This window comes from Coturnix japonica, chromosome 2, assembly GCF_054131305.1.
Source record: "Coturnix japonica strain WE chromosome 2, WE-NBRP24, whole genome shotgun sequence".
Taxonomy (NCBI): domain Eukaryota; kingdom Metazoa; phylum Chordata; class Aves; order Galliformes; family Phasianidae; genus Coturnix; species Coturnix japonica.
The window spans coordinates 65,645,187-65,664,633 of NC_140664.1; the positions used below are offsets into that span (position 1 = coordinate 65,645,187).

Below are 19,447 nucleotides of genomic sequence, written 5' to 3' on the forward strand. Positions count from 1 at the left end.
TCTCTAGGTAAAAGTTAGCTTTGGTCAATCAGCCTGTCTTACATGGTAAGTCTATTTCTAAGAATATTAGGCAATGTACTGCAGAGGAATGAGTACAATTACCTTGCTCTTGAGAAATGTTTTTGCCGTTCTGTTTGAAGCCCTGATTTTAGCTGGGGAAGAAGGCATTTGACTGGATGGTCTAGATAATTTACAGAAGCAACATGTTATTCGTTAATCAGATGACTCTCTTAGTGTCAAGCTGTTTCACTTCAAGGAGAAAAGTTTCAGTTCAAAAAAGTAATGTTTCAAAGCTCAGTGGGATACTTTCTACTGCAGGATATTAGAGAGCATGAGCAATTAGGTAGATTTCATAGCTTCTTTTTAAATATTTGACTTGGAGCATAAGTCTGGGGTTAGAATTCTCATTACCCAGCAGTACTGTCAAATTTTTAAAACTTAATGTTTGGCTTAAGGACAGACATGCATTTAATTTTAATTGAAATTTGGTTGCTTAGGTTTGCTAAAGCACTGGTAATAAATTATATACTTCTGAGGAGACTGTCTACAGTGAAGATTACTTGCAATTCACATTCTATAATCAGTGTTCTAAAATCAAATCCAAAAGATTCTTTATTTAGAACTTCAAATTTTATTAATCTTGTGAAATAAACTTTTTTGCTTCAGAGTTATTTTGATCTTAAAATGTTTTCAGAAGGTTTCTTACAGATGGATGGAATTATTAAACTCTCTTAAATTGGTTTCCAAGAAGATACCTAGATTCTTGCAGTATTTTTGACTATTCTGATATTGCTTGAGGCTCCCGATCATACTGTCTGTATTAGGTAAATTAGGTTACATTGTCATGGAAGGTTGTGCTACTGCATATAATTATGATTGAGTGTAACTACTTTTTTTTTTTTTTTTATACTTGACAATGTGAGCTGTATAATTGAGAACTTCATGGCAGATGCTGTTTACTCTGCAACCAGAATATTCAGGGTCACTAAGTAATAATTAACCATACTGTCAACAGTATGAGACTTAATAAATTCATGGTAATTTGTATTCTTCCAATATTGCTAAAGAAATATAAATGTATAGCTTGTCAGATTGACTAAGGCGAAGATACAGTAGTGGTTTCCATCTAAAAGCTGAACTCCACTTCTCTTACTGCTGTATTTTAACTTGTCTATGTCTAATAATATTAGTGTAAGCTTGTATGTATGACCATGGCTTGTTTAGAATCTAACTGGAAGGCCTCAAACATAACATAATACAAAAAAAAGGCTTCTTTCAGAAAGGGTAAGAAGTCGAGCTTTTATTTTTTTCCTTTGGCAGGTAGGTAAAAACATTAAATATTAAGGTGAATGAAGCAGCCAAAAGAAGTCCAGGAGCAATCAGAAAGGACACTAGGGCCTCGGGGGCATTGGATAAAGGGTCGGGTAGTGTTTTCCTCAGTCCTTCAAGTAGCAGGAAACAGTATTTAACAGGGAGATCCAGCTGGTCAATACATGGCTTCAAGGCTGGAGTCACCAGCAGAATTCTGTGTTCCTTGATTATGGGATTTCCTGTACACCAACAGCCCTGCTGGCATCTGAAGGGAAGCACCTTTCTTAGGGGCTTTGGAAAGAATTTTTTTCTGCTGGAGTTAGCAGGGCTGATTTATAAAGCTTTAAACTAGATTCAGAGGGAGAAAGGGGTCACCAACTATGGAATGGCATGCCAGTATTTGAAAGGCTGCACGGTTATGATAATCTTCATTTTGCTCTGCAAGGTGCTGGGCACACTGAATTGCATCTAAAATGTTTTTACAGCAGTGCAATGCAACATGAAGAATAAAGCAAGAGGAGCTAGAAGTCTTGGCTCTGTCCCAGAGCTTTGATCTCATAGGAATAAGTGACACCTGCTTGGAAGAGACCTAGGACTAGTGTGTTGCAGTGGGCAATTCTTCTGTCTTCAGAAGGGATAGGTAGGGCAAGTAATGCAAAAGGCAGTGCTGTGTGTGAGGAAGGGGCTGGACTATAGACAGCTCACAGCTGATTGACACAGTTGAGAATCTCTGTTTATCCCTTCATCCTTACTCGAGTAAAGTGGATTGTTAGTGTGAGAGCCTATAATAGGCCATGCAGCAACAACGATGTCATCAGTGAATGATTCTTTAAAGGAAATGAGAGATGCTTCTGGATTGGCTGCCCTTGTCCTTATGGATGATTTAAACTTGTCAGATGTTAACTGGGAATATCATGCAGCAGTTACAAACAGGTCGGAAGATTCCTAAAGCACGTTGATGATAACTTTCTGCAACAGGTACTAAAGGAGCTGAGTAGGAATGGTGCCTATGGATTTGTTAGTTGTAAACAAAAACGGTCTTTTGAATGAAGTTGTATCTGGTGTCTGTCTTGGCCACAGAGACCATAAAGTAGTCAAGTTTAAAATCTTTGATAGGAAAACTGCCACCAAAATTTCTATCTGAGATTTGGGAGTGCAGGCTTCTGGCTGCTCGGGAAACAAGTTGGCAAGATACCCTGGTAACTGTTCTTGAACATATTCAGGTCTGTCAGTTGCCTCTTAAAAACAACAGTAACAGACAATTCCAATATGTCAGAAGTCAGACAGGGCAGAGGTCATCTTCTGGAGCTAAAGTGGGAAAAGAAAATGTACAGCCAATGGAAATAAGGCTGAGAGGAATACAGAGATGCTGTTTGTCATTGAAGAGAGAAAATTTGCGTGTCCAAAACTCAGTATGAGTTGACACTGACCAGTACTATGGGGAACGACCAAAAGAGCTTTTTAAAATGTGTCAGCAGCAAATGGAGGTTCATAGATAATGTTGTTTCATTACATGGTGAGGATGGATACCTTACAAATAGGGATGCAGATAAAGCAGGGGTGTTCAAAGCCTTCATCACCACTCTCTTGAGCATCAGTGAACATCTGGAACCCCTGGAGCCCTGAGTTAGAGCACTTTGACTGTCTTCACAATAAACTCCCAGACAGCTCTGACCTTGTTTTGGATTTGCTGTTTCAGCTGGCTGCATTTTAATCCATGAGACCTAATTCATCCCTGGTTCTTTAAAGATGGGTCTCAAAAAATAACATCAGCCTTCAGTTATTTTTTCATGGTCTTGGGAATCTGGAGAAGTGCCAGCTAAGTAAAAGCAGACAAACATTGATTTAATTTTCAAGAAGATCAAGAAATAAGATAAGTAATTACAAGCCAGTCAGTCTCACTTCAGTGCTTGGCAAAATTATGGGGAATATTCTGTGAGTTACTGAAAAACATCTGAAAGGAAGTGCAGTCATTGGCTACAGTCAGCAAGGGTTTGTGGGAGAAAAATCCTGTTAACAAAACTGAATTGCTTCTTATAATAATGTTACCCACCTAACTGACCAGACAAAACCAGTTGATGCAATATTTTTGGGTTCCAGTAAAGTTCTCAAAACTATTTCTCTCAGTATCCAAAATAATCAGCATGCGGCTAGACAAAAACATAATGGGATGGGTGAGCAGTTGACTGATGGTCAGGCCCAGTGGGTTACACTAAATGGCTGGTAGCCAGTCATTGGTGGGGTTCTGCAAGGCTTTCTTTTAGGGCCAGTTCTCTTTAATGACTTGAGTACAGAGCTTGAAGGTATACTAAGTAAGCTTGCGGATTATACTAATTTGGGAGGGACTGCTGACTCCCATGAGAGGGTGCGGAGGCCTTGCAGAGTTCTTGACAAATTGGAGTGTGGGGGGGACTACCAACCACATAAACATGAAGGAGAGTAAGCACTGTATTTTTGTACCTGGGACAGGATAACCATGAATAAATGTATAGACTGAGGAATGAGAGGTGGGGAGGAGCTCCACAGAAAGGGATCTGGGGGTTTGGGCTGATGGCATGTTGAATCTGAGTCAGCAGCATGCCCTGACAGTCAGAAGGGCCAACTATATCCTGGGGCACATCAGCCATGGCACTGCCAGATGGTTAAGAGGAGAGATTGTCATGCTGTGCTCTAAAATGGTGAGTCCTCACCTCAAATGCTATGTGAAGTATTGGACATTACAATGTAAGGAGGATATAAAACTATTAGATGGTGAAGGGCTTGTAGTGAAACTTGTGAGGAGTAGATGAATTCCCTTGGTTTGCTCATACCAGAGAAGAGGCTGAGGGGAGGCACTGCGGCAACCTACAGCTACCTTATGAGCGGAGCAGAGAGGCTGGTGCCAATATCTTCTGTCTGATGGCAGTGACAGGACCCTGGGGAATGGCATAGAGCTGCATCATGAGAGGGTCTTATTGGGGTTTGGGAAAAGACTCTTTCCTGCAGGGTGGTCAGGCACTGTACCACACTTCCCATGTCATGACATAAGCCTGCTGGAGTTCAATGAGTGTTCAGATGGTGCTCTCAGAAACATGGTTTAAACCATAGGAGATGTGTGGAACCAGGAGTTGGGCGTGATGATTCTTGTAGGTCCCTTCCAACTTAGGATGTTCTGTGATTTTGCACTTTGTAGGTAGTAGAGTTGTACAAAAGAAAATGGATTAGAAATATGTTCTCTTCCTTAGATGAACAGAGGAAAAAAACTTTGTGCATAGACAGTACAGTCTAGGCTCAACACAATGGTCATTTTTCATAAACTAGCATCTTTGAAAGATCTGCTTCAATGTAGTAGATCTAGTAGATAGCTTAAACTAAATTGCTCGTAGGTATTTCTGCTAAATTCTGCACTTACTGTTGTCTAGCTTAAACACGCAGTGAGAAATCCCATTCATAAGAAATACAGAAGATGAGTCAAGGGCTATGTGTATGACCATGCATGTGTTAATGGCCAGGCAGGGTTTCAGTCACTGTGGGAATATAACTGGTGAAGCAGTACAATAAAAGTGAGATGGTCTGACTTGTGACTAGGTTATTTCATTTTGAACTCCTACACCTTTTTATAGTTTACTGAATGTATGTATTGGAAAGAACATTTTATGTGCCTGTAAATGTTTATCCTTCTCTAATCGTTCTGTGAAACTGATTCAGTGAAGTGTGATACCTATTTGAAAGTAAACTGTGAATGTGGTGAGCTAGAATTCTTTTTGTAGTTTAAGAATTGATTTAATGTAAATTAGGCTTTTATTTTCCTGCTCTGAAATGTTCAGGTTATTTTAAAAATGCATTATTATTGATGTAGTTTCTCCTTTAATGGTAACTCTGGCCTATCTAGAAACACACAAGTGGAAGTGTTTTAAAGTTTTCTCACCCACGCAACAGTGCTTAAATATATGTAGTCTTTGATCTGCAGATGTGGCATATTGTGCTTCTGACTTTTCTAAGCAAAGTGTGTTTTTGAGGAGATTGGAGGAAGAAAAAAGAAATGTAAGAAGCTGCAGAACTTTCAGTTTGGTCAGCAGTATATTTATGATAGGAACTAATTTCTGCATTCATTTATTCCTGTTCTTCAGATTATGTTCTTTGTATTGTGTTGTCACCTGTTATTAGGGAATAATGGCTGTGTAGTTTGGAATAGAAGTCTTCAATTACAATTTTATAATTTTAATTACAAAATATAGCCACAAAAGTAGCTATAAAAATACTCCTCAGATTTGTCTTGAGAGCTTTTAGTTAACAAAAAACTAATCAGAGAACCTGCTTAGTTGCAGGACTGTTCTTTTGTGGATGTACTTCAGCCTGCTAGATCAGAAAGCCTTTCTTCCCCATGATTTGACTTAATAAATAGTCTTCTTTCTGTAGATAAACTTCAAGACATTGTGTCTAGTGACTTTATGGTTTGAACAACTGGATTCCTGCCTGTCGCTTTTTGTATATTGAGGCATTTGCAAATGTATTACAGCCTGTCTGGCTGGCTTGTGTTCAGTGGAAAATCATACAGCAAACAGGTTTTCTCGTAACTGGTGCTTTTCATTCTTTTTTTTGTTCATTCTTCCTGGAAACCACAGTTTTGGACAGCTACTTTGAGGTCACTGTTGGTTGGATTTGGTTAAGACTTGCAATAAAACATCAGATTGCTGCTTGCAAGCTTCCACTCTGGGAGAAAAATCCAATGGCTGGTCATAATTGTCGACATTGTGTCACATTTTGAGGCTGGATGGGTAATAGGGAGAGACTGAGAGTTATGAGGAAACACATAGTTGCACAGAGGTATTATTGTGGGCAAGAGATAATTAGTTATTTTCTTTTTTAACACTTAATTCCCTAAATAATTAGGTAAAGCTAAAATACAGTGAGAAATGAAGCAAGTTCAGCTGTAGACACATGTAATAAACTTGCAGAAGTTTTTAGACAGGTTTTTTTTGGTTTGGTTTGGGTTTTTTTCCTATCGGTAGTCTGGACACTTTTGTACTAAACTGGACTGGTACTGGTGTCATTAGCTTTGCATCATGCTTTCATACTGTTCCCTAAGCAGGTACAATAGCAACATCTGCTTTCTGCAGTTTGCCTTTTAATTTAAATAAATAAATATTACCTAAGCTGTTCATTGTTTTGCGTAGTAAGACCAGCCCTTCAAAGAGGCATTTAAGTGTTATGGGGATGGAAGTAAAAACTTGAAGTCTAAGCGATGGAGATTACAAAACAAAGTTTTTAATTCCTAAGCACTATATAAGAGTGGGATCTGTGGGTGCGTTTTTGTGTGTATGGTATTCATGCCAGTGTTGTTTTGCAGACAATGGTACATGGACGCAGTTGTGGTTGGTGTCGGATTATCATGAACATGGGTCACTCTTTGATTACCTGAACAGGTATACAGTAACTGTGGAAGGAATGATAAAACTAGCTTTGTCTACTGCCAGTGGCCTTGCTCATCTTCACATGGAAATTGTAGGCACACAAGGTAATCCTAAAACTGTTCAGTCTGTTACATGGCTAAATAGATCCAATCTTTTTTAATGACGCTTAGCTCTTTCTACTGTAGTTGTCTTAACTAGAACATTGAATTCTCTCAGAATAGCTTTTGGCAGACAGCTGCCTACTTTTGCAATCTTTCAAGCAGCTGAGTTAAAAAGTTTGTTTTGGACCTATAATAACAATTTCTGAACTAAAATAAAATCTCAGTTTGATGTAGGCAGTGTGTTTCAGTATCTGCTTCTACTGAGAACAATATGAAATTATGAAAATGAAGTTTTTATTCCACTACTTAATTAAAAAAAAAAAAAAAAAGGGGTGAGCTTCTGAAAGTATATTATTTATACTAGTATTCTTATCCCCTTTTCTTTGATTACCACAGCCTTTCTCTCAACTGTCACCCACCAGCCATGTTCCTTTACATGCTAAAATGTCTGCTCTTGTATTACTACTGCAAAATCATTTTGGATTCCTTCAAAGCTTACATAGAGCATAAACTGTCAGAAACCTCCTTACTGTTAATACGTATATAAAGTTTCTAGTTTTACTGGTAGTTGTTGTAACTTCTTAACTGGTGATCTGTTGAGGCTTTCAGGGGTTGGGTCTTTTTTAACCTTCCCCTCTGTGATATAATAGTATTTCACAGAAGTTATATATAACAATGATGTAAGTTATAGGTGTTATGACTATGTAATTTTCTTTCATACAATACACATAAGCAGTGCCTAGTTTTGATTTGTGGCAGCATTATGGATCTATTTCAAGAGATAAGTCTTTTGACAGCAAGCAGTACTTATGCACTGTATATATTTACATAGTGTGAGGGAGGGGAGCAGTAATAAAATAAGCATTTAGTGCACTTTTTTGGTCAGCTAGCTGGTCCACAATGAATTACTTCAGGGATTATCTTGAGGAAGAGTTCAAAGTAGCAGATCTGGAAAGAATTCTATAATTTGAAACAAAATCTGTTATTTTTGTTTTTTCTTTACAGGAAAACCAGCCATTGCCCACAGAGATTTGAAATCAAAAAACATATTGGTAAAAAAGAATGGAACATGCTGCATTGCAGACCTGGGGTTGGCAGTTAGGCATGATTCAGCTACAGACACAATTGACATTGCCCCCAATCACAGAGTAGGAACAAAAAGGTAAAAATTATTAGTGTGATATATCAGATGTCTTATTAATAAAATTCTTTGCTTTTTCTTCCATTTAGAAGATTGTTTGTTTAGTTACAAACTTAAGTAACAAGTAAATATAAACAGTGTCGAGTAGAGTTCTATTGCACACTATTCAGCTGGTGATTTATACTGTATTTAAAGCACACGTTGGTTATTGGCTTCTACTGCTAGCATGTATATAAAGTGCTTGAAAATATGAGAAATGCAGTAGGACAAATATGTATTAAAACAATTAGAAGACCTCAGAAATAACAATTGTAGAGATCTCACTTGCTCTGTCTTTATATTTTATACCTTCTTGCCATCTGCTTACATGTAAGAGGATGCTGATAGTGAAAGTAAAAGGTGTGTGCTTTTTTTTGCACGTCAGTTTTGCTTGATTTTTGAGGGGCAGAGATTTGTTTCAAATTTGAAGCCCACATGGTAGAACGAAGTGCAGAGTCTTGAATATAGACTTTCATGGAGTTATATTTTTGAGACAAATACAATATCTTAAGATCTTGTATTAATTAAAGATCTTTGCGTAAACTGAATTATTAATGGATGAATCAATATACTTTTTTTTTTTTAAAGGTCTACCTCTGAATTTGGAAATGTAGATTTTTCTCAGTCTCAGAGTAACTTGAGAAATGTATAATTGTGCTTGCGTACAATTAAGTGCTTCAGTGTTAGATCAGTAATGCTACTTGTACCAAAATCTGTCATTGAGAAATGTGTGGAAACCCTGTGATCTGGGGCTATGCAATATTAAATTCAGCCATGTGCTCTAGCTGTCTTGGAGAATATTCTGTACTGATGTTGCCCAATCTCCGATTGTTAAATTAAAAATGATTTATTTTTTTCTCTCCACTTTAGTGAGTGATGCTGTGTGTATGTGTGAACAAAGCTTTCAGAACTTTAAATACAAGTTAATTTACTGATGATTACATTGCTGAGATTACTTCATTCTAAAGCTCTGCTATTCTTGCTCCTTTACCAAATTAAAAATGCTACACAAGTTGTCAGATGATTTACTTTCTGAATTTCTGCTAGATTACAAAATACTGGGAATTATTCCTCCTCAAAATCCTCACTAATCATTGCCTCATGCTTCTTCACAAGGTTGAAGATGTAGCAGCTCTCTTTCTGCAATGGGCAGCATCAGGACTAAGTCCACTGCCCACTTTAGACTTTAGTCACTTCTTTGACAATTGTACATTCTCATAAAAAGGCTTGGTCCCTTCTTCCTCCCTCTTGTGTATTCTTAGGTAAGTAACTCTGCATCTTCACTTATTTTTCCATAGTAAAGCTCAGCTTGCACCTATTCAGTAACAACTTTACTTCAGTTGATGAATACCAGTACTGGTATCTCTTCTTTGCATGGAAGCTCTGTATGCAAATTTAGAAAGACTTGACTAAGTTAATATTTTTCCAGTGATGATCTACAGTAAAACATACAGTCTAGAGAGCAAGCTAAGCTTCCTCTTACAAGTCACACTTTCAGGGGTGAGGATGTCCTTGTTTTTCTGTTCTTCCTTGAGGGTATAAATTCAACTCAATTACCACAGGCCTCTTGAGCTTTTTCTGTTAAAATTCTTGTCCCTAGGATGACTTACAGAAATGAGACAGTCTCCAGTGCATGTGTAAGAGATTATGCCTAACAGACTAGTATCATGGTTGTGGTATTTTGGTTTGTACTTTTTTCCCTTATCCTTAAAGCAGAGAGCCTTGGTGTCATCTGTTTGCCTGCTTCATTAGTATATCAGCTTAAGACTGATGAGGCAGTGATGTGGGAAAATGCACTCGATGCTGCTAAATGTTAGATATTGGGTTTATCTTCCAGACCTGTACCAGATTGAGAAGGCAATACCATGATCTTTGTTGACAGATAAATATCATTTGTTCTTTCCAGCAGCATTTCCACAGGCTGCTGTCACTAACTCAGTGAGTTCTGCACTGGCATGCTACTTAATCTTCCAACATTAAGTACTACCATTAAAGGTAACCTTCAGGTAGATACCATAAACAGTATTCGATCTCTTTTTCTCTATAAGATTTTCCGTTGCAAGGAATGTTTATTAGGTCAATTTGTAAGCATGGTTGTCAGAGCACGAAGCCCAAATTGGATTTACTTTAGAAAAAAAACAAAAAAAAACAGCAACAACAACAAACACCTGTATATGAAATGCATGTTGGTTTGTGATAAGGTGTATTGACTGCATCATGAAGAATCAAATACTACGAGACATGGAGGCTGTTTCCAGGAAACTTTTACGAATGCTTTATTTTATCTGAGACCTCATGAGTTTAACACTGAATCTGTAGGGGCTGCTGCCTGCAGTCCTGTGTTCAGTCTCTGACACTGATAGCCCTTATACTCTGCTTCTCTCATCCCAGTCCTGCAGAAGCTGGTGCCTGTCAGCTGGAACTGTGGGCCCTGTGGCCCATGGTCCCCATTCCGGTGTTTGAAGCAGAGACTTTCATTTGCTCAAGTTCCTGGCACTGGCAGCATGACTATGACCTGCTCCAGTTGCTGGCAACCCAGTCCCAGGGATGTCTTCACCCACTGCTTAACTGCAGTTGCTGGCCTGGAATTCACTCATACTGTTCCTCCCACGAGACCTGTTACTCCAGATGTATGCTCCATAGACTTCTAGGATATGTAGTTCCCTTTCCAGTTGCTGGAATGTTCTTCCTCTCTAGCTGATAGACTTCAGGCCCAGTGGCACCTTCATCCCTGGTCTGATTTCCATTATTGGCTCTGAATCACACCTGTTTCCAGTTGTGGACTGTAGACCTTGGAGCACATGTGCAGTGTGGGGTGGCAAATTAGATTATATGGAATGGTAGTTTAAAAAAAAAAAAAAAAGATTTAATAAGACAGCAATGAGCAGAAAGACACAGGGCTTGGTCAGAAAAGCAGACTGTCTGGCAAATGTTTACATGCACCTGGCCACTTTGTTAGGTCATTTTATGTATTCCCTCAGTTTTACTCCTTTTGGGCTCCCTTCTCCTTAATATTGCTTAATAAGTTTCATATTGTCCCAGAGTACAGCATGAATATCCACAGTCCTTATATTTCTCTTGTTTCCACACTTATTAGCACATAAAAAGTCCAGACTGGCCTTCTCCAGAGCTATGCTTGGAGTTTCTTAATAGCCCATCAATCAGTGACTGAGGCTTTTAGTCATCATTACTGTCTCTGTTACCACATGTCTACCAAGTTTATGGCTCATTTTGTTTATCTTTTCACGTTTTACTTACTCCCCCTTATTCCTTTGCTTATTGCTTTCTATTTATATTCTTTACAATGAAAGGTCTTTGGTTGGATAACCTTATTGAAGCAGGTGTTCTCAGCTTCCATATAACATTACAACTACCTTTTAGTATTATCCCCCACAAGTCTTTTCCCCTGTGCGTCAGCACACTCTCAGGAAATCCTACTTTTTTTCTTTCCAAGGTACTCTTTTCTGTGTTTCTTTTTGGCTCTGTCTTTTGTGAAACATTGAAACTTTTCAGCCTTGTAGCCCTGTTGAGAAGGACCTAGGGGCTGTGGTAGATGAAATACCGAGCCAGCAGTGTGTACTTGCTGTCCAGAAGGCCAGTGGTGTCCTGAATTCCATCAGAGGAGAGGGATGGCGAGCAGGGCAGGGGAGGTGATTGTCTCCCTCTATTCTGCCTCACAAGGCCCCAGTTGGAGTACTGCATCCAAATCTGGGGCCCCCAACACAGGAAAGATGTGGAGCATATGGAGAGGGTCTGGAGCAGGGCCATGAAGATGATCCAAGGACTAGATAGGCTGAAGGAGAAGGGCTTGATCAGCCTGGAAAATGGAAGTCTGCAGGGAGACGTCATTACAACCTTTCAGTATTTAAAGGAGTTCATAAAAATGAGAGAAACCACACAGGTACATAGGGGTAGGGAGGAACAGTTTAAAACTAAAGGAAGTGAGATTTTAATCAGATGTCAGGGGGAAGTGGTGAGGTGCTAAAACAGGTTGCCCAGAAAAGTTGTGGATGCCACATCCCTGGAAGCATTAAAGGCCAGGTTGGATGGAGCCCTGGGTAATCTGATCTAATAGTTGATTTAGCAGCTTGTTTCCCTGTATGTGCTGGGGCATTGACACGTGATGGTCCTTGAGGTCCCTTCCAACCCAAGTTGTTCCATGATTCAGGCTCTCTGTTCTTCACTCACTTGCTGATTAAATTGGCACTCAGTTATCTTTAATGTGTTCTAAATTGTGAAGTATATATTCTTTTAGTAATCAAATCTAAATTTCCCTCATAAATTCTATTTAAGGACTACATTAAATCTTACAGCTGTTTATTTGAATGCTATATTTATTTATTTTTGTAAATGTACATGCCAAAACTTTGAACATCTTAATCTTTGTAAAGTGAATTATTTCTGTCTCTTCCACATAAATGTTTTTGAGCTGAACAGTAGCACTGAATTTCTTCTACAGGAGTTATTTATGAAATCAAATGTTTTTTGTTCTTCTATTGCAAATAGGTACATGGCACCTGAAGTTCTAGATGATTCCATAAATATGAAACATTTTGAGTCATTCAAACGAGCAGACATCTATGCAATGGGATTAGTATTTTGGGAAATTGCTCGTCGATGTTCAATTGGTGGTATGTAGCAATCTTTACTTTCTCTCAGATTTTGTAATTTAAAGATCCTTACAAGCAGAAGCTTGCTTTACACAATTTTCTCTAAAAACACTTGCTTTACACAATTTCTCTAAAAACACTCTAAAAAAATTCTCTAATTGTTAAACCTGTAAGTGATATCTGGTCAATTCCACCTCTGTGTGAAATAATGAACCGTACCAGTTGAAGAATATGGGAAATAGTCTTGCCTGCATTATGGTTTTTTTTTTTCTTTAAAACTTTTGACCTAGAGAAAATAAAAGAGTAGGGCCCTTGAGATCAAGGGGCAAACACCACAACTAAGACTTAAACGTAATATGTGTAGGCAAAGTGTACAGCTTATTCAAAATTGTATGTTTCCAAAAAGGATTTCTTTAGAATAGCATATGAAAGATGTGACATAGCTTTCATCTACTCCAAATACATATGTTTCAGTATTTCTTCAAAGGTAATGTACAGGTCTGTTTAAGGATTTTCTTTTGAATTTTATTGTAGATTCTAATGTGTTTTTTTCTATAAAAATAAAAGTGGAAAAATAAAATGACACCAATAATGACCATAAGTAAAAAGTAGAGAGCATGTTTCAGTGTTAGTTAAAAAATATTTTTTTCAACCAATTACAGGAATCCATGAAGATTACCAGTTGCCATATTATGACCTAGTTCCTTCAGATCCTTCTGTTGAAGAAATGAAAAAAGTTGTTTGTGAGCAGAAGTTAAGGCCCAATATCCCAAACAGATGGCAGAGCTGTGAGGTACTGGCTAACTTATATAAAGCTGTTTCAATGAACAATGGAGCTTGTATTGATTTCAGCAGCTTAAAAGTTATGCTTGTTGTGGAAGGGAGAAGGGTTGTCTCTTGGAAAATTTTCTTTGTAATCATCATGGCTATATTGAATGCTCTTGAACTTTGATTATACTTAAGTGTTTAATGAAGTCCTACAAAAGTGAATAGTTTATGTTCTACAGAGTGTTGGAAGATTCTAGTATTCCTTATTGTGAAGCTAACATAAGTTAGTATCAGTTACATTTTTTTGGGAAGTGTGATTGTGAATAAACAGCTTAATAGGAGGCTGTACAGCGTCTGGCTAGGATACATTTAATCTTCCTGGAATCATAGAATTACACATTATCCTGAGTTGGAAGGGATCGGTAAGGATTATTGAGTCCAAGTCCTGACCCCTGAAAAATCAGACAATGACTGAGAGCATTGTCCAGACACTTCTTGAACTTTTGCAGGCTCAGTGCCATGAGCAATTCCCTGGGGAGCCAGTTCCAGTACCCAGCCATTCTTGTGGTAAAGAGCCTTTTCCTGACATCCAGCGTGAAGCTACCTTATTGCAGTTTCATGGTGTTTCCTCAGGTTTTGTTGCTGTTTTTCTTTCTCCAGTCCACTGTGAGTGAACTAGCAGCTCTGTGGATTGGGAGTCAGTTGCCTGTCAGGATCATCCCAGAACTGAGGCAGTAAAAACATTTGATTTAATGAGGAAAAATGTTTAAATTTTCCTGAGGAATTTTTCCTGAGCTGTTAAATGAGAACAGCTTCTCATTAGGTCTGTGCCAGTTGGTCTATAGCTAGGCTGGCTAGTAAATTTTTTTAAAAGCAGGCATAGTTTTAATTCAGCATTCTGCCAGCACAACAGTACTGCTCATCTTCAACAGTGCTGTCCTGCCTTATCTGAAGCCTGCCTGGAACTAAGTTAGGTGTCTTTTCCCCTGTTTGATTGAGGCATATCTTGTAGAATTTAGGCTGACCTAAATAGTAAACATCTTTATGAATTTTCATCCAAAACTGTGATGATCTTAATACTCAATCTCTCTCAGAATTTGTACTGTTTGCAATTACTGAAATAGAAATATAGTCAACAGGAAGTTGAGAATCGTATAAGCCAGAAATACAAAACTGAGATATGTGTGCTCATGATTGAGCCTCTTTGCAGATGCGCTTATCTGATACTGGAATGAGTTATTCTGGTAGTCAAGGCTTGCAAGGGCCAGAGCATAGGAGAATAACTGCAAGAAGCTATAACAGAAGAGGTTGATGCAATGTGATGTCCATTAGATGGAAGACGTAATTGGGTTGCAGGATGTGTGAAATTAATACATACTGAAGGCCTCAGAAAGAAGATCAGGCAACAGAATGCAGCTAGGAGAGAAAGGCAGTACAAACCCATGGGCTACAAAATCTTTTTTTTTTTTTAAACACACTGCCACTCAAATCTTGCAAATCCACTTAGCAATTTCTTGTCATATTGCTCTGAGTGTAAAATTTTGTATATCACTTTTATCATCATTAATTTTTGTTCTTTCCATTGTGTCTTGATAATAGCATTTACAAATTTCAAAAAATGGGGTTTTGTGGGATAAAAAGGCTCCAAGTTTTCAGAATATTGTGAAGTTCAGGTTTGAGTCAAGTACCTGATACAAAAAGAACTGGATTGCTATGTATTTAACTAACTCCTTGAAAAGCACTTTATGGTTGAGAAAGTATTTGAGTATATTCTCAGCTACTAAGCACTTCTATGCTAATATTGAGTGCCTTCTATTTTCCTTTTTTTTTTTACCTGGATTTGAAGCACAGTTAGTGTATTTTCTCTAATGAAAATAGTTCAGAAAATAGTTACAGACAAGCTATTAAATGTTGCTAAAATATTTTTGCATGTGCTGAATAATACTAGTGCTCTCTTATTTACAAGAAAAAAATCTTCAGTAATTTGACTTTTCTTATACAGCATGTTGATGCAGTTCTGGCAGTAGACTTTAGAAATATGTACTGTAGGAGGCTAAAGCAGAACAGAGGTTACATGGGAACAGAAATTCATGTAATAATTTGTGTTTTTTTGCAGGCATTACGAGTAATGGCAAAAATCATGCGGGAATGCTGGTATGCCAATGGAGCTGCTAGGCTAACAGCTTTGCGTATTAAGAAAACACTGTCACAACTTAGTCAACAGGAAGGGATAAAGATGTAATCCTGGATTTGCTACCAAAAACAAAACAAAAAACTGTAAAAATCCATATCTGCACCAGAGTGGCGTGTTAAGAAGGTTAATTGTTCTACCTCACTGGGGGAACAGAAGGATATTGCTGCCTTTTAATACTTCATAGGAACGTCACTTACTAGGATTTCTGTGGATGTGCTAAGCAGTTGCTTTGGGTCCTTTCTGTGCACTATGAACCTCTTTCTGAGGTTACTTATAAAACATCGTGTAGACTAGTTCTATTAACCTACAATTTTGTATTTGGGAAGTTCATAGCTGGTGTTAATTTCTAGTAAGCTGTTCTGAAAACAAGATCACTTTTAAAATGGAAGTGGTTCATCGTATTGTTCTAGAGTGCATTGAAGGCTTCTTAAGCAATGTTATTCCGGCCTGGTACATCGAGTATTCTGAACCACTGGTACAGTTCTTTGATTCAGATTTTGAATGTACTGTTGGAGTATGCTGTGCTGCCCATTAAGGTTGTATGTCTTTTGAATGCTTACTTTTATTTGCAAATTGACCTCATTCAGTAGTGGGGAACATAAATTATGCAACTATAGACATGATTACTGGTTTTTTTTTTCCATATTTCCAAAACACTACATTGCCTTTAAGATAGATTGTATTATATCAGTAAGTGCTGCTTTTGAGTCTTTTAATGCATACCAGCAAGTGCACAAAGCCCATGGTACTTTTGATTTCCAAGGATGAACTGTTCCTTTCCCTAGCTGAGATTTAATTAACACTCATTTCAGCCAAGCGAGTATTGTAATTCGTGGAATACCTTGAGTTTTGCCAAAATCTAACTCTTTAAACCAGTGTATGAGTCTCAAATTGTAAACTCGTCAGTTCACTATCACACTTTGTAATTGTCAAGTGATGAGTCATAATTTAAGATTTATTTTATGTGGTAATTCTGAAATATTGGAGCACCCATCTACTTCAGAAAAATAGCAAGAAAATTAAGATGACCTTAAGGGTTATTTTCCCCCATCAAATTAAATAATAGAAGCGTATATTCTGCACAGTTCTGTGAACTTTAGGCTTAAACATGAATATTTGCAATTAAATGAGCGTGAAGTGTGCTTGTGACTAGGGAGACTTATTTAGGATTTTGTACAAGAAAGCTAGAAGCTGCCTGTGAATCTTATGTGCATATTTTTTGTGTCACATGAAAAGAAAATGATGAGCTATAGAAACCAGTGAGCTGGAGATGTTTAGATACAAATACCAGAGGACTCCTATCAGTGTTCTTCAGAGTTAGAAGAACAAACCTTAAGATGGTTTGTGTTATCATAAGAATACAAAAGAATGTGCCTGGCTTTAGTTAAACTTTGCTTGAAATTCTAGGGACATGACAACATCTGCACAAACTTATTTAGAAATTGAATTCCTTCCTGCCCAACTTCTGGATGCGGGTAGGGAAACTTCTTAAAATTGTTCCTTCCAGGATAAGTTTCAGTGGCATTGTTGGGAAAAGTCTGGTTAATCTTTGACTTCCTTAGTGCCTACCAGGATTTCTGTTTGTAAAAGTGCCTGGTAATTAGTACATAAACTAACAGTTAACCTTTTACTCTCCAGAAGTGTTCTTGGCAAGCAATACACAGCAACCTTAATTCTGCTTTCTTTTTGTTTTTCAACATACAGCCCCTTGAAGGTTGTTCACAAAGCTAGTAGGGACGGCAAGGTGATTGCTAATAGTAGCATAGCTGAGATTTTGCTGCTTTGTCTGTGATACATAGTTGTTAAAAGCAGTAAGATGGGCAGATCCTAGTGAAAAGGCTATGTAGGTGGCAAAAGTCTTGGCCAAGGCTTAGTGTTAGCTAAGTCTTGACTAGTTTCCCATTCTTAATGCTTGCTTGGAGATGGGTTTAAATGATGTGGGAATTACAAAGTAGCAGAGCTTGAACTGCATGTAATGAAATTCTTTCTTCAGCCATCACTGTGGATGAGTTTGGAGAACAGAATGCAAGGAAAGAGAAGTTCTTAGTAGATAACAGCTGGGTTGAAATGTTCATACAACTGTCATGCTTATGTGTTGTATTTCTTTTTGACATGACTGCTTTCAGGACACTATCAAAGTTAAACCAAAATGACTTCACATAGGGATTTTAAACTACCTTTATGCAAATGACCAATTTTCCAAATATGACCATTTAAACAAAATGACCAAATGTAACTGATTTCTCCATTCTACTTATTTGGAATGCCCCTTTAGTGCATCCTATAGATGCAGAAAAGTGCATACAGAAAACAAGTTAGCATCAAAGGAAGACGTACTATTTGCTCCATACTAATTTTAAAGACTTCCTATTTAAATTATGTTAAATTTTGATGTTTGTCATAGCTTTACCTGATTCTTTACCTTAGATACCAATGGTATAGTTCATAATTTAGAAACATCATGCCATGGGAAGGACACCCAATACTGTGTGACATTACAAATATTATTTTAGAACAACTATGTTGTTCATATTGGAATGCAGTACAGGAAAATTCTGAATGGATATGTATGTATCCTCAGTTCGGATACCACAACTTCATGCTGTGTTCTTCTTTTACATTATAAAAACTGAACACCTTTTACAAAGGCTGTGTCTGTATATATTACGTAACTTTAAATGTTGCCTGTGCAAGATCATATCTTATATGTATGGACACAGGTACACATAAGTATTTTTTAAATTAAGATTTTATTATCACCGGATCTGCTCTTGGAAATCCAGGGGGACCAAATTATTTTAGCATTCAAAATACTAATTTTATATCATTTCAAGTATATACCAAAACAGTTTGAATACTGATGCAAATGTTTATTGTAAATATACGTACATTATATGTTCACTTAAGTTTTATGGATTCAATCAGTTTGATATTTTAGTAGCAGTGGAAGCCTCGGCGATCATGTGGATGCATACTGACATGTAGAATAAAGAGTGTTGAAAATTTTCTAATGCTGAAAAGCCCAAAATAATGCTTTTGGAATGCTGGACTTCTTCAGGGACCTTTTAATGTTGAAAGCTGGAATTCTGAGATGTTTATCAAGCTGACTTTCTGGGCATGACGACATACTTGTCACCCTCCTGTGGTCTCACCTGTAATTCTGAGAAAGACTTTGTATATACAAACATTGACTGTATGGGAACATGAAGGTGTCAAACAAAGAAGAGGCTATATTATGTTTTCAGTACTTGTTTTCAATGTGATTGCCATGAATTCCAGCTTTTAGTTAGTTCCTTGTTTATATCGTTCCATTGAAATGATTGTATGGTGTTAATCATTTTATGTTTAAAAAAAAAAAAAGAAAGAAAGAAAAAAAAAATCACTGTCAGTTGCTTTAAACTCTAATTACCTCTTAAAAGGCCAAGGTACATTTACCTCGTGTATATAGTGCTTAATATTTTCAGAACATTTTCCAGATTTGCAGGTACACGTTTCTAGAATATGGCTAATACTAAGTTTTTAGCTTCAGTGGTACTAAGTGTATTATCACATGCCCCAAAACACTTTCATATTCCATATTTTATTGTATTAGCAAGTCTGCTGCTTTGAGTGTAGCACCTACCCCTTTACATAGCTGTGTGGATGGATACTGCCTTGTAAATTTTATTTCTTGGATGATAAATTTGATGATCCTGTACAGATGACTGTCACTTTTTTAAACCTTAGAAAACTGTGCATTTCCCTTTACATTTCTGAAAATGTATTGTATTTTTAGAGTATACATTTCAATGGATTGTAAATAGGATGACAGTAGAAGAGTGGATGCTTACATTAGGTGCTAACACTACAACAGAGAGATTAAAGGAGTGAAAATGTGTGTGTATATATAT

At 37.4% G+C, this 19,447-nt stretch overlaps 1 protein-coding gene across 4 annotated transcripts in view; it reads left to right on the forward strand.

The window, feature by feature from the left end:
- Positions 1–19,440, forward strand: part of TGFBR1 (transforming growth factor beta receptor 1) — a 33,953-nt gene extending 14,513 nt beyond the window's left edge. For 3 of the 4 annotated variants that reach the window (XM_015854836.3, XM_085540085.1, XM_085540083.1), the window contains 5 exons: positions 6,641–6,808; positions 7,811–7,967; positions 12,492–12,616; positions 13,258–13,388; positions 15,480–19,440. In XM_015854836.3, coding sequence (XP_015710322.3) covers positions 6,641–6,808; positions 7,811–7,967; positions 12,492–12,616; positions 13,258–13,388; positions 15,480–15,605 — 707 coding nt within the window. In that variant the 3' untranslated portion in view covers positions 15,606–19,440. Of the gene's footprint in view, positions 1–6,640; positions 6,809–7,810; positions 7,968–9,101; positions 9,243–12,491; positions 12,617–13,257; positions 13,389–15,479 lie in introns of those variants that run through there. The other variant, XM_085540084.1, reaches the window with a different exon arrangement.
- The last annotated feature ends 7 nt before the right edge of the window (positions 19,441–19,447 follow it).